At 42.1% G+C, this 15,538-nt stretch overlaps 1 protein-coding gene across 1 annotated transcript in view; it reads left to right on the top strand.

Annotated features, from left to right (window-relative positions):
- Positions 1 to 7,593, top strand: part of NCBP2L (nuclear cap binding protein subunit 2 like) — a 50,777-nt gene extending 43,184 nt beyond the window's left edge. Inside the window, exon 4 of the mRNA XM_045068343.1 lies at positions 6,883 to 7,593. Coding sequence (XP_044924278.1) covers positions 6,913 to 7,440 — 528 coding nt within the window. The 5' untranslated portion in view covers positions 6,883 to 6,912 and the 3' untranslated portion in view covers positions 7,441 to 7,593. The remainder of the gene's footprint in view (positions 1 to 6,882) is intronic.
- The last annotated feature ends 7,945 nt before the right edge of the window (positions 7,594 to 15,538 follow it).

Below are 15,538 nucleotides of genomic sequence, written 5' to 3'. Positions count from 1 at the left end.
GAGTGGGAGAGCACAAACAGGGGGAGCAACAGAGGGGGAGGGAGAACCAGGTTCCTTGCTGAGCAGGGAGCCTGATGCAGGGCTCGATCTCAGGACCCTAGGATCATGACCTGAGCTGCAGGCAGACACTTAACCAACTGAGCCACCCAGGTCCCTCAGTATTTTTTAAGGATTTATTTATTTATTTTTGAGAGAGAGTACGGCATGAGGGTGGGGGTTCAGGGGGAGGGGAGAGGGAGAGAGAATCTCAAGCAGACTCCTTGCTGAGCATGGAGCCTGACATGGGCCTTGACCTCCTGACTGTGAGATTATGACCTGAGCTGAAACCAAGAGTCACTTAACCAACTGAGTCACCCAGGTGCCTTCAATCTACAGTGGTTTCTTCTTTTTTTTTTTTTTTAAGATTTTTATTTATTTATTTGAGAGAGAGCATGAGAGGCAAGAAGGTCATAGGGAGAAGCAGACTCCCCATGGAGCTGGGGGCCTGATGCAGGACTCGATCCCGGGACTCCGGGACCATGACCTGAGCCGAAGGCAGTTGCTTAACCAACTGAGCCATCCAGGCGCCCCTACAGTGGTTTCTTGACCCTCATCTTAAAATCAGGCACCTGGAAATGGACATACCGTTTCCTGTGTGGTTTGACCCGTGCTGAGCGCATTAGGACCCTTCCTTCCTATGATCTTCTAATATGATTTTATGATTCTGTTGACTTAAAAAAAAAGGAAGTCCTCTCTTCAGGTGTATTGAGCACCTACTTTGGGTCAGATACAGTACCTAAGATCTACTAAGCAACCTCTCCAAAGGTTTGGTGGTTGAGGGTCTCTGTTCTCTCTGACCCCATGGGGCCAGGAGATGCTATAGCTACCCTCTTCCCATACTTCCTGTTATCTACTGCCCTCCAGGTCTTTCACTTAGTGAGGACCTCAGCACCTCAGTTATGGTCTCCCCAACTCTGGCTACCATCCTGAGTGATTTTGATGACCCATCCACAAGCTTAATCCTTTCAGTCCTCTTCATGTCCAGCCCACTTTACCAACCTATTCCCATCATCTACTTTGTTTTCAACAGATAACCTGATCGCGTATTTTGTTATGCAAATCAAGGCCATCAGATGCTCACTTTCATTTTCCTGCCCTTACCCCACCCTGCCACAGAGCTGCGGCCCTACAGGTCCTAATCTCCATTTTCTTTTCTTTCTTTCTTTCTTTCTTTCTTTCTTTCTTTCTTTCTTTCTTTCTTTTTTTTTTAAGATTTTACTTATTTATTTGACAGAGAGAGATCACAAGGAGGCAGAGAGGCAGGCAGAGAGAGAGAGGAGGAAGCAGGCTCCCCGCTGAGCAGAGAGCCGGATGTGGGGCTCGATCCCAGGACCCTGCGATCATGACCTGAGCTGAAGGCAGAGGCTTTAACCCACTGAGCCACCCAGGCGCCCCTCCTTTTTCTTTTCTTTCCCTCCCTTCCTTCTATTCTTTCTTTCTTTCTTCTTACAGGAATAGACATAGCTTGTCCAGTTCAAGGCTAATGCATCTGTTTATGCCTCAGAGTCCATTCTCTCCTGCCTCTTGGGAACTTTTCTCCATTGTTATCCCCCTTCTCATTTGTATCCTCAACCACTCTTTCTCTTTTTTATTGGATGTTTCCAGTGAGCATTTAGATCTGCTCCACTTTCTCCCACTAAACAAACAAACAAAAACTCTTCTTCGACTGGCCCCAGCTGGCGCTCACCCTGTTTCTTGCCTTCCATCATCAAGGAAGCTTTTCGAAAGTGAACAGTCTACACTTGCTGCCTCCATTTCCTCACCTCCCATTCAAAACTCAGCCCTGCCCTTTCCACCACCCATTCTGGCTTTTCTGACCCCAGAACACCACTGTTAACTGCTCTTGTTAAGGAAACCAATGACATCCTGATTGCTGAACCCAATGAACAATCTGAAGTCTTGATTTTCCTGGAACTCTCTCTGCCGCAGATAACGTAAACGATTGCCCTCACTCCACTTCTGCCTTCATGCCTCTCTTGAAAGTGCCTACTCCTTGGCTTTGGTCAGGCTCTTCCTCTCATGATTCTTCTCATTCCTCTTGGTTACTCCTTCCTGTGCCCCTTTGCGGACTCTTCCTCTGCCACCCTTTCAGTGCTGGTCTTTGCCAGCATTTTTCTCATTCTATACCTTTCCCCTTGATCATTGTATCCATCCCCATGGTTTTATCTACCTACCATGCTGATGACTCCCTGCACCATGGTTATAGACTCAACCCTCTCTTGTGAGCTCCAAACCTGACTACTCAATTGTGACTAAACATGTGGGACATGGTATGTCCCATGGGTACCTCAAAACCAAGCTCCCTGTGTCACAAATTCATCTTCCTTACTCAAATCTGCCCCCTATCCTCTCTCTACCCCACTACCTCTATTTTGGTGATCCACACCTCTGTCCACACAGTTGTCCAGGCCTGAATCTCAAGAGTCATCCAAGACTCTTCATTCAAGCAGTTGCCAAGACTTGTTAAGTCTATCTTATTTTTTAAAAAAGATTTTAAAAATTTATTTATTTGAGAGAGAGAGAATGCATGAGAGGGGAGTGGTCAGAGGGAGAAACAGATTCCCTGCTGAGCAGGGAGCCTGATGTGGGACTCTATCCTCGAATTCTAGGATCATGACCCAAGCCGAAGGCAGTTGCTTAACCAGCTGTGCTACTCAGGCGCCCATTAAGTCTATCTTCTAAGTCTCTGGTATGACTTGTCTTGTCTTTCTTTTTTAAAGATTATTTATTTATTTATTTATTTGAGAGAGAGAGAGTGCACAAGAAGGAACATGAGCAGGGTGGAGAAGGAGAAGCAAACCCCCCACTGAGCAGGGAGCCCAACATGGGGCTCGATCCCAGGACCCTGGGATTGTGACCTGAGCCCAAAGGCAGACACTTCACCAACTGTACCACCCAGGAATCCCTGGTATTTCATTTCTTTATGTTACTACACCATGCTAATCCAGACTCTCCATCTTCTTTCTTTCTTTTTTTTAAAGATTTTATTTATTTATTTGATGGAGAGAGATCACAAGTAGACGGAGAGGCTGGCAGAGAGAGAGAGGGAGGGAAGCAGGCTCCCCGCTGAGCAGAGAGCCCGATGTGGGACTTGATCCCAGGACCCCGAGATCATGACCCGAGATGAAGGTAGCAGCTTAACCCACTGAGCCACCCAGGCACCCCTTCCATCTTCTTTCTTTAAACTATCTAAATAGTTTCTCAACTAGTCTCCTGACTCTTAGCCTACTCCCCTTTAATCTGTTCTCTACACTGGGGCTAGAATCAGTTTTCTGAATTTCAAATCACATCGCATCACTCCTCTCTCCTTCAAGCCTTACATGACTCCCCACTGTTTCCTGGTAGAGTCCAAGCTTCTCTTTATCCCTTACAAGGACTTTCACAACCTGGCCCTGCCTACCCTCCAAATCTTATCTCCTCTTTATGACCTATAATGCTTTCCTTATCCTTGTGCCCAAGGAACAGCAAACCAAGCAGCCCATGCTGCCTCCACGCCTTTGGACACACTGTTCTCTCAGCCTAGAATGACCCCTTGTCCTCCAGCCAAACTCTTATTCAACTTCCAAAATTGAGTTTGGAGCAGGTCAGGAGAGTTACACCAGATACTAGTAACAATAATTTGCCTCTACAGAGAACTGGGGGCTGGGGCAGAGGTGGGAGGCCAGCTTGCCACTTGCCTTTCGCATCCTTTGGTACATTTTGTACTTTGTACCAGACATCTGAATTGGTTTTTTGAAATATAAGTACAATGTGGTCATTAAAAAAAGAAGACTTAGAGATCATGTCTTCTAGAAAGTTATTCCCCCCCATTCTTTCCCTCTAGTCCACCCCCTTCTTTGTGCTACCTCTGGGCCTAGTATGTGCTCCTATAAGCAAAATTTGTTGTTATTTCTCTTTTAAGCTGTCTAGCTCCCCAAACTGTGAGCTTCTTGAGGGCAGAAGCATATCTTATCTTTTGTTTTCCCCAGGATCTGGCACAGTACTCCAGGAATGTTTATCCAATGAAGAAATGGGTGAAAAAAATGCAGTATGGGATGCCCCAATGATAAAACAGGGCTCCCAAGCCTGTGCTCTTTGCTGTGTGTCAAATCTAAAAGTCATAATTGGCATTTATTAAGTTTTAGCCATCACCTTGTCAGTTTGGATTTAACATAATCCAAGGCTGCCCAGATCCGTTCAAAGTACCTTGAGTCACTGGAAGAGTTGACAGGTATTTATATGTCTTATTCTGAGTCACTGAATCACAGAATGGAATAATGTGTCTAATACCTGCCATTGATTGAACACCTACACCATGTTAAGCATTGTGCTAGGTGTTTTTTTTTTTTTTTTTTTTGCACCTGACACTGTCACAGCATTTGCTGCAAGGCAGATGTTTTGATCCCCAGTTTACAGATGTGGAAATTGAAACCAGTATGGTTAAGCACTTTGCCCAGGGTTACGTTTCTAGTAAGTGGTAAAGCTGAGATTTGAACTGAGGTCTTTTGACTTCGAAATTCATGCTTGATTCATATGCCACACTGACAGAAAGAGGCCCTCTCCATTGCTTTGAGTGTTCTGCAACGGATTCTCCAAGGCTGGCTTGAAATCCCCTGTGCCTGGTGCTCCCTGCTCCCCAAGGCAGCCATTCCATCTTAGGCAGTTCTGACCATTTTGAAAGCTCTTATTTGCAGAAAGCCAAAATTATAAATGGGCTGAACAAGACACAGCCAAGAATAGAGCCTTTTGGCTCACTGCTAGAACTTCCCTTCTGGTCTGACACCAAACCATTCCATATTCAACTAGTTGCAGACTCGAGTTCTCAACAAACAGCTGGAGAGTCCAGCCTATACGTTGTCATCTCGTCTACAAGAAAATTATAGGAAACTTTGTCCAATGCCTGGATGAAATGAAATCCACTCTAGCTATCACATTCTCCGATCTACCAATCTAGTAACCAGATTAAAAAAAAAAAAAAAAAAGGAAATGAAGTCGGGGAGGGATATTTGTTTTTTAGTGGGGCAATTTGTCAATGACTCAGAGTAATGAGTTTCTAGCGGCACACTTTCAGCCATCATCGTCAGGCTGTCAGGAAGATGGTTTTTGGGCAGTGGGCTTTCTACTGCTCTTCAAATGACATCTAAATAGGCATCCCCCCCTCCATTTTCATTGCTTTGAATTGCGCAGCTCTGTTGTTTGCACCTGGTTTTATTTAGGCTTCTATTTCAGTTTTCTATTTTATTTTTCTTTGACTGTGCTCTGTCCTTGCACATGTTTTCTGTGTCTGGTTCATTCCTGACATTTCTACATCTTCCTTCCAAACACATATGTGTGTGCATGTGCACGCACACACACACACACACACACACTCACCCTCCTTGTCTGTTGAGAGTCAGTGCATTGCAGCCTCTCCTTCTGGAAGCCTTCTCTGATGCCCCCACACTGGGTAACTGCTTCTCCTCCTCCTGTGTGATGTAGTGGAAAGTGACCACAGTGCCCATCACAGAGTAGATCCCCAGGAAATGTTCATTGCCTTTTTCCCTTTCCCCCTTGTATAGCTCTATACCAGTGTCGATCATGCCATATTGTATTTTCTTGTTTACTTGTCTGGCTTCATCGCTCAATTCTGAACTCATGCACGCATTCATTTGACAGATATTTATTGCATGTCTCCTGTGTCTGTGCAGATCATTGTTCATGCTTAGTGCCGGGGATACAAATAATTTCTGAACGTTGTACTTTTGCCATGTCTTTTTCGTTCTTGGGTTTGTAGCACCTTGCATAGTGCCTGGCAAGAAAAGAGTGTTCATGAAGTATTTAGGAGAAAGCATTTCCTCAGCAGGGTTCCTCCAAGTGTGGTCCTTATGCCACTTGCTTCTGGATCACGGAGGGGCAAGGGGTGCAGGTTAGTTGTTGAGCATCATTTCCTGGATCTTGCCCTAGATCTACTGAGTCAGAATCTCTGAAGGGCAGGCTGCAAAAATTTGCATTTCCATCCAATTCTGCAGGTATTTCTTGCGCACTAAAACTTGGGAACTGTTGCTAAATGGGGGTGTGTGTGGAACTAATGCCTGTTTTTGAAAAGTATAGCTAAAATTGATTGGATTATTTTTAATGTCTCTGACAGCAGCAGGAAAATTTAGTCAAGGGGGAAAGGGCATTAGTTAAAATTCTCTGGGAAGACTTTTTAAATAGATGGAATATTCGAGTAATCACATATAGAGTCTTCTAAGTCTAAGATGAAAAGTGGATTTATTGCTAGTAAAATCTTATCTTAATTTAGGTCAAATTTATGATGCCAGAAAGTTTTTGTTTTTATAGAGCTACATGTATACTTATAGCGTATATATAGGGACGTTTTGTCTAACCTAACAGTATACAATATATTGATTTCCATATTACAGACTTGAATCATGAATTTGTTATTTTAAGCCATGAGGGGTTAACTGTATTTGTGTTTTGACCCTGATTATAGATATCTGATTTATTAGATGCTTAATCCTCGATCAGGAATGATGGTAGTACTCATTCTCCATGAAAATTTGATCCATTTTACTGTTTTATGCCATATTTTCCAAGAGCATTCTGTCATTAAATGTGCTCTTTGGTAATAGATTAGGTATGTAAAAGCTGAGTCAAACAAAGACAGCGTAGTTTCCCTTGCAAGAAGACTCTTGAAGCTGCATTTTATGACCATGTTCCTGGGGCCTAGAAGTTTCCATTTTGGGTTTGCCTTGATGTGATCCTCATAGTCAAGAGCTGAGGTGTCTATGCATCGGGGCACAAACTTCTTAAATATACACAGCTTTGTGTTTCTGCTTCCTTCCCTGTAACTTTATTATTATTATTTTAAATTTGATTTAGGGTTTTGTTGGCGGTGTCACTGCTGCTAAGATGGATCGCCAGCAGTTGCCCTCACGGCGTCCGCTGGGCACCGTGTCCAACGATCTGAGAATTCTGCAAGGCGATTCCTCCCTGGAGCTGAGCGAGTACGGGGACCAGCAGCGCGGTGGTGATAATGATGAACAGGAGAAACTACTGAAGGAGAGCTCCACTCTCTACGTGGAGAATCTTTCCTTTCAAACCACCGAAGAGCAAATATATGAGCTCTTTAGTAGATGTGGTGATGTCAAGCATGTATTTATGGGCCTGGATAAAATTAAGAAAAAGGCATGTGGCTTCTGTTTTGTAGAATACTATAACAGACTTGATGCCGAAAATGCCATGTGGTTCCTAAATGGGACCTGCCTAGATGATCATATTATCCACACAGATTGGGATCTAGGCTTTAGAGAGGGCAGGCAGTATGGCCGCCGCCGACCTGGGGGCCAAGTAAGAGATGACTTGCGTGAAGATTTTGATGTTGGTAGGGGTGGCTCTGGAAAACAGGCCCAGGGCTGTGATAGAAGAGGAATCCATTAGCGAAAAACCTGCAGCTCTGGCCCCTGGAAAAGTCTATTAAGGAACAACACCAGGTCAGCAAATAATCCATTTTGTAACAAGTTGAAATTACTTTATGTGCTGAGCAGACACCCTTTGGTTGTACTTTTCCTCTCTGAAATGTTATTAAATGGCACAAACAAAAACATCCTTTTGCTCTTGTCTTAATTTTGAAGCGGGTTGTCGGATTTCCAGTTTGACTGCCTGGTGGTCAAAAGTGACGTTAGGAATAAATTAGGTATAAATTAGGTATCTGAGTCAACCAAAGCACAACTACCATTTCAGGAAGATTTTATGGTCATGTTTCCAGGGCCTGAAATGATTTTTTAAAGAGCTTAAATAAAATAAAGTCAAATCAATGGAAATTTAGAAGAATTATCAAAGGAATAAAGGCACATTATTTTAGCATAAAAAACATTAAAAATCTGGGAAAGTTTATAATGAAACAAAAATTCTCTTGCCACACCAATTCCTACCCCAGGCCTACTCTCTTGGCAATAACTTTTAATTTTTTAAAGACTTTATTTTTATTTTTATGTTTTTAAGATTTCATTCACTTGACACAGAGAGAGTACACAAGCAGGGGAAGTGGCAGAGGGAGAAGGAGAAACAGGCTCCCCACTGAGCAGGGAGCCCCAAATGGGGCTCCATCCCAGAACCCTGGGATCATGACCTGAGCCAAAGGCAGATGCTTAACCCACTGAGCCACCCAGGAGCCCCTTAAAATTTTATTTTTAAGTCATCTCTACATGCAATGTGGGACTCGAACTCACAACCACGAGATCAAGAGTCGCATGTTGTTCTGACCGAACCAGCCAGGAGCTCCTTAATTTTTTGGCAATTATTTTTTGGGGGAGGAACGGTTTCTTTCCTGGTAGTTTCCTTCATATTTCTAAATAACATGACTGCATATACTTTTTATTTTCATTTTAAACATCATCAAACTGACTTCCTGCTTTTGGATTTAGTTCACTTAACACCCACGTTTTCACTTCTCTCCATCCTCTCAATATAGTAAATAGCACTTTATTTACTTTTTCTATTGTTACCTAAATTAGTAACAAACAATCCAGAAAACTTTTAGTTGCTTACAATCAGTATAGTCTGATCCTCACACCACATTTCCATTGCCAATTGCCTGGCGGGGGGGGGTCCTGCTCCACACCTCAGTGATCATCCTCTTTCTAGGGCCCAGAAGGTATATTGTCCCTGTCATTAGTGTAAATCTGTTATGGCAGTTAACCTCTCTCTTGCTGGCGATTGGTTTAGGAATCCAAACTTAAGGGGATCGGAGACTGACAAACCCTGTGATGATAGTTATTAGTAAGTTCAGGGGCAGACCAATGGGGACCCCAGCAAGACTGAAATGAAGGATTTTTAGTTTATGTCTTTTCCTAGTGGTTGTGAATAAGATGTATATAATGATTGCTACAAGAAGCCTTCCTTACCATCACAGGTGAAACCAGCCCTAGGATGAATCGGACACTTTAAATGCTGAAAGGAGGGGGCAAAAACTACGGCCTTCTTGAAATTACACAGCTGCTGAAATCCGCTAACCTTGCCACACAATGTTTCAGTGTCCTATTGTGTGAGATAAGACATTATTTTATTGTGTAAGCCAGCTTGTTAACATGTACCCGAAAGCACTCTGATATCAAATAATTTCTCTTTTTTTTTTTTTTTTTTTTTTTTTTTTTTAGAGTGAGGGAGAGTGAGAGCGCACACACAAGTGCACCTGTGCAGTGGAAGCTGGGTTGGGGGCGGTGGCTTAGGGAGTCAGAGAGAGAGTGTATGTTAAGCAGGTTTCACTCTGGGCACTGAGAGCGGATGCGTGACTCAGTCTCACGACCCCAAGATCGTGACCTAGGTGGAAGTCAAGACTCTGACACTTAACCAACGGAGTCATCCAGGCGTCCCACCAAATACTTTTTCTTAATTATATTCTTGTGTAAATGATTTAAGTTTCTCCCTTGTGAGCCCAAACATATATCTCCAGGGTTCGTGACCTTACATCTGGGAAGTTAGATAAAAATCAGCTTCTTACTCCTGACTCCTTCACTCTCTGACCTGAGGTTATCTTCTCTGGTCGGTAACATTCTTTCCTGAATAAGAGAGGAAAGGGGATGCCAATTTTTATAGAATTACTGTTATGTGCTGGGCTCTTTGCTAGAAGCCTTAAAGCACAATCTCATTTACTTTGAACAGCTCTGTATCTGTGACATAGGTGAGGATACTGATGATCAGGAAAGTAAGGTCACCAAATGGTAGGTGACAGAGCTGGGGTTCAAAGGAAGGGAATCTGTGTCAAAGCTGGTGCCCTTAATCAGTGTACTCTTTTGTCTCTTTCCCTTACCTTCAGTCAGGTCACTAGGTCCAAACCTCTCTTTGAGGTTCCTTTTTCTCTGGAAATTATCCCACTGGCTACATTGCACCTGAGCTCCACCCCCACCCCAAGCAAGCTTCTGCAGTGCATTGTTCTTTCTGCCCTGACATCCAATATCACTCAGGTTCAACACTAATACCACCCAGCCATACGTATCTTTACTCCCTGAGAGAAAAAAGAACATCTGACATGTATTTCTGGACAATTTAGATTACTCGGCGTACAGTAACGGAGTTTACTAACTTTTTAGGATCTCCCCCCTTGCAACTTCCCTAAAAGAGAAGAAGATATGTTTAAAGTCATGGGATTAAAAATTGGATTTTAATTACGAAATGTTTCTGGAGGAGTATTTTGGCATATATCTCAACCACTCCTCTTAGTGGCTTCCCACTTGGACTGCTCCCAAGGATGTCTTTTCCTAGGCTCAGAAAAAGCATTTAACAATGTCTTGTGAAGCATACTTTTGGTTAAGTAAAGAAACTCTCATACTGTATGGTTAGAAGTGTCCTCCAGTAGATCCTACAATATATCATGTTCTTCAAAATCACGCTGAATATATCAATAGAACAAAGGATGGAAATCACATGATCATCTCAGTAGGCATAGAAAAAGAATTTGAAAAAATTCAATACCCTTTTCATGATAAAAATGCTCAACAAACTAGGAATAGAACAGAGCTTCCTCACTCTGATAAAAGACATCTATGAAAACTCCACAGCTGACATCGTACTCAGTGTTGAAAGACTGAAAGCTTTACCCATAAGATCAGGAACAAGACACTTTCATTTCATATTGTACTGGAGGTTTTAAGCTAGGGCAATTAGGCAAGAAAATAAAATAAAGGGCATCTGGATTGGAAAGGAATACGTAAAAATATTTTTATATTTATGGTGATATGATCTTGTATAAAGAGAATCAGAAGGAGGCCATGATAAAGGACTATTAGGGCTAATAGTTCAGCAAAGTTTCAGGATACAAAAATCAATATAGAAAAATCAATAGCACTTCTATGAACCATTAGTTAAAAAATTCAAAATGAGGGACACCTGGGTGGTTCAGTTGGTTAAGTGTCTGGCTTCAGCTCAGGTCATGATCCCAGTGTGGGATTTGAGTCCCATATCGGGCTCCTTGCTCATCGGGGAGCCTACTTCTTCCTCTGCCTGCTGCTCCCCACTGCTTACATGTTCTCTCTCTCTCTCTCTCAGACAAATAAAGAAAATATTAAAATAAATTAAAAAATAAATAAAAATCCAAAATGAAATTAAGACAATTTCATTTACAAGAGCATCAAAAAGAAGACAATATTTAGGGGAAAATATGCCCAAAAGTGCTAAATTTATACTCTGAAAACTACAAAAAATTGTTGAAAGAAAGTAAATAAATGGAAAGATGTGAAAGGAAATAAATGGAAAGATATCCAGTGGTTCATGGATCAGAAGACTTATTAATATTGGTAAGAGGGAAATAACTCCCAAATTGATCTATAGATTCAATGCAATTCCTTTCAAAATTGAAGCCTTTTTTTTTTTTTATAGAAGTCAAGGAACTGACCCCCAGATTCATACGGAAATGTAATAAAATAGCCAAACCAATTTTAAAACAGAGGAACAAGGTTGGAAAACTCACATTTCCTGATTTCAAAAGTTACTACACATAATAAATAAGACAGTGTTGGGCACTTGGGTCGCTCAGTTCGTTGGGCATGTGCCTTTGGCTCAGATCATGATCCCAGGGTCCTGGGATTGAGTCCCATATTGGGCTCCCTGCTCCTTGGGGGGCCTGCTTCTCTCTCTCTCTCTCTCTCTCTCTCTGTCCCTGTCTCTTGTGACTAAATAAATAAAAGTCTTTTAAAAAATACAGTGTTGTACTTGTTGTACTGGCATAAGGATAGACATACATCAATGGAATAGAACTGAGAGTACAGAAGCAAATGCTTACATTTACAGTCAAATGTTTTTTGACAAGGGTACCAAGACAATTCAATGAAGAAAGAATAACCTTTTTTTTTCAGTTTTTATTAAAATCCCAGTTAGTTAACATACAGCATAATATTAATTTCAGGTGCACAATATAGTGATTTGGCCCTTCATAGAGCAACTGGTGCTCATCCAAAGTGCTCTCCTTAACCCATCCCCCCTCATCTCCCCTCTGGTAACAATCAGTTTTTGCACTACTAGGTATTTACTCAAAAAATACAGAAATACTAATTCAAAGTGATATGTGCACCCCAGTGTTTATAACATTATCTACAGGAGCTAAATTATGGAAATGGCCCAAATGTTCATTCACTGATGAATGGATAAAGAAAATGTGATATATAGAACTATAGATCTATATATATATAGGAATATTACTCAGCCATCAAAAAGGATGAAATCTTGTCATTTGCAATGACATGGATGAAACTAGAGAGTATTATGCTAAGCAAAATAGGCCAGTCAGAGAAAGACAAACACCATATGATTTCACTCATATGTGGAACTTAAGAAACAAAAAAAGGAGCAAAGGGTAAAAAGAGAGAGAGAGGCAAACAAGAAACAGACTCTTAACTATAGAGAATAAACTGATGGTTCTTGGGGGGAGGTGAGGAGGGAGAAGACATCCAGATGGCCAACAGACACATGAAAAGATGCTCAACATCACTGCTCATCAGGAAAATACAAATCAAAATCCTGATGAGATACCGCATCACACCCATCAAAATGGCTAAAATCAACATAAGAAAGAACAAGTGTTGGTGAGGATGTGAAGAATGGGGAACCTTCCTGCACTGCTGTTAGGAAGGCAAACTGGTACAGCCAATCTGAAAAACAGTATGGAGTTTCCCCAAAAAGTTAAAAATAGAAATACTCTATGATCCAGCAATTGCACTATGGGGTATTTACACAAAGATTAGCTTTTTAAACAAATGATGCTGGCTTGCCTGGATATCCACATGAAAAAGAATGAAGGTGAACCCTTACCACACACCATATACAAAAATCAACTTAAAATAGATCGAAGACTTAAAGAGCTAAAGCAATAAAAATCTTAGAAGAAAACATAGATATAAATCTTCAAGACCTTGGGTTAGACAGTGGTTTCTTACATATGACACCAAAAAGCATGAATAGCCAAAGGAAAAGTAGATGACTTGGATATCATCAAAATTAAGGACTTTTGTACTTCAGAGGACACCAACAAGAAAGTAGAAATACAATACAAATAATGGGGGAAATATTTTGCAAATTATATGTCTGATAAGGGACTTGTACCTAGAAAATGTAAAGACGTCTTAAAGATTAGGGCACCTGGGTGGCTCAGATGGTTAAGCAGCTGCCTTCAGCTCAGGTCATTATCTCCAGGTCCTGGGATGGAGCCCCACATTAGGCTCCCAGCTCAGTGGGGAGTCTCCTTCTCCCTCTCTCTCTGCCTCCCCCCCTGCTTGTGTGCTCTCTCTGTCTAATGAGTAAATAAAATATTTAATTAAAAAAAGTCTTATGATGAACAATAATAGACCATTGACCCAACTTACAAATGTGCAAAAGATCTAAATAGATGCTTCTCTAAAGAAGAAATACACATAGTCAATAAGCACACGAAAAGATGCTTAGGATCAGTAGCCATCAGGGAGCAAATCAAAACCACAATGTGATGCTACTTCCCAAACACTAGGGCAGCTATAACCAAAAAGTCAGACAATAACAAGCATGGGTAAGAACATGGAAACAGGGGTGCCTGGGTGGCTCAGTGGGTTAAAACCTCTGCCTTCGGCTCAGGTCATGATCCCAGGGTCCTGGGATCAAACCCTGCATTGGGCTCTCTGCTCAGCAGAGAGCCTGCTTTCACCTCTCTCTCTGCCTGCCTCTCTGCCTACTTGTGATCTCTGTCAAATAAATAAATAAAATCTTTTAAAAAAAGAACACAGAAACATTGAAACCTTCATACATTGCCGACAGGAATGTAAAGTGTTATGGCTGCTTTGGAAAGAGTTCCTTGAGATGTTAAACATAGATTTGGCATATGACCCAGCAATTCTCCCCATAAGTATATGCCCAAAAGAAATGAAAACATATGTCCACACAGAAACTTGTACACGAGTGTTCATAACACCATACATTATAATTGCTGAAATGTGGAACCCAACCCAAAGTCCATCTGCTGATGAATGTATAAAAAAAGTGGCATATCCATACAATGGAATATCATTTGGCCATTAAAAAGAATGAGGACCTGACACGTGCTCCAATCCGAATGAGCTTTGAGAACGGTATGTGAAGTGAAAGAAACCAGTCAAAAAGGACCGCAGATTGTATTATTTCATTGATGTAAAATGTCCGCAGTAGGTGAATCCATAAAGACAGAAAGTCGGTTAATACCAGGTTCTGGGGAGAAGTGGGGAAAGTGATTGCTAATGGGTATGAGGTTTCATTCTGGGGTGGCAAAAATGTTTTAAAATTGATTGTAGTCATGGTTGCACAACTCTGTGAATATATGAAAAGCTTTATTTTTTAAAAGATTTTATTTATTTATTTATTTATTTGACAGACAGAGATCACAAGTAGGCGGAGAGGCAGGCAGAGAGAGAGAGGAGGGAATAGGCTCCCCACTGAGCAGAGAGCCCGATGTGATGTGGGGCTCCATCCCAGGACCCTGGGATCATGACCTGAGCTGAAAGTAGAGGTTTTAACCCACAGAGCAGGGAGCCCAACATGGGGCTCTATCCCAGGACCCTGGGATAATGACCTGAGCCGAAGGCAGAGGCTTTAATCGACTGAGCCACCCAGGCGCCCCTAAACGAAAAGCTTTAAATGAACCAATTGTATGATATGTGACATATCTCAATAAGGCTGTTAAAAATCATGCTGAACAAAAAGCTTATTGGAGGCTAGCAGAGAAAGGAAGAGGCAGGCTATTCTTTCTGTGTCTCTTCTGATAAGATGGAACGCTTTCCTCGATTAAAACTTCTTAGAGAACACTTGTCTTTCCTACAACGCTACTTTTGCCAACTCATTTGCTTTTTTTTTTAAAGATTTATTTATTTGACAGACAGAGATCACAAGTAGGCAGAGAGGCAGGCAGAGAGAGAGAGGGGGAAGCAGGCTCCCAGCTGAGCAGAGAGCCCGATGCGGGGCTCGATTCCAGGACCCTGGGATCATGACCTGAGCCAAAGGCAGAGGCTCTAGCCCACTGAGCCACCCAGGCGCCCCATCAACTCATTTTCATTCAAATCACGTTCCTTGATGGGTTTTCCCATGGTACTAGTGCCACCAACACTTCCCTTTGTGGGGAGACGGAATGCATAGTCAGTCTGCTATTTGGATTCTTTGCTGTATTCTGTCCTAGAGGAACTATCTGTCTGAGTAAGGATAAGGCACCAGACAAATTTCTGATCTAAATCCAGGGAACAGATATGTAATTCTACCTTCATTTTTTTAAAGACAGTTTTGTTTGTTTGTTTGTTTATTCATTCATTTAATTATTTCAGAGAAAGAGAGATTGGGAAAGAGTGTGGGAGAGCAAGCAAGCGTTTGCGGGGTGGGGGTGCATGGAGCAGATGCAGAGGGAGAGAGAAACTCAAGCAGACTCTGCACCGAATGCAGAGCTGATGTGGGACTCAATATGGGGCTCGATCTTGTGACCCTGAGATCAGGACCTGAGCTGAAACCAAGAGTCGGGCACTTAACTGACTAAGCCACACAGGTGCCCCCAGCATAT

The sequence above is a fragment of the Mustela putorius genome, unplaced genomic scaffold, assembly GCF_011764305.1.
Source record: "Mustela putorius furo isolate JIRA1106 unplaced genomic scaffold, ASM1176430v1.1 tig00003901_pilon_pilon_pilon, whole genome shotgun sequence".
Lineage (NCBI taxonomy): Eukaryota > Metazoa > Chordata > Mammalia > Carnivora > Mustelidae > Mustela > Mustela putorius.
Note: the sequence above shows the minus strand (reverse complement) of the source record. Positions and strands in the feature narration are given on the sequence as shown.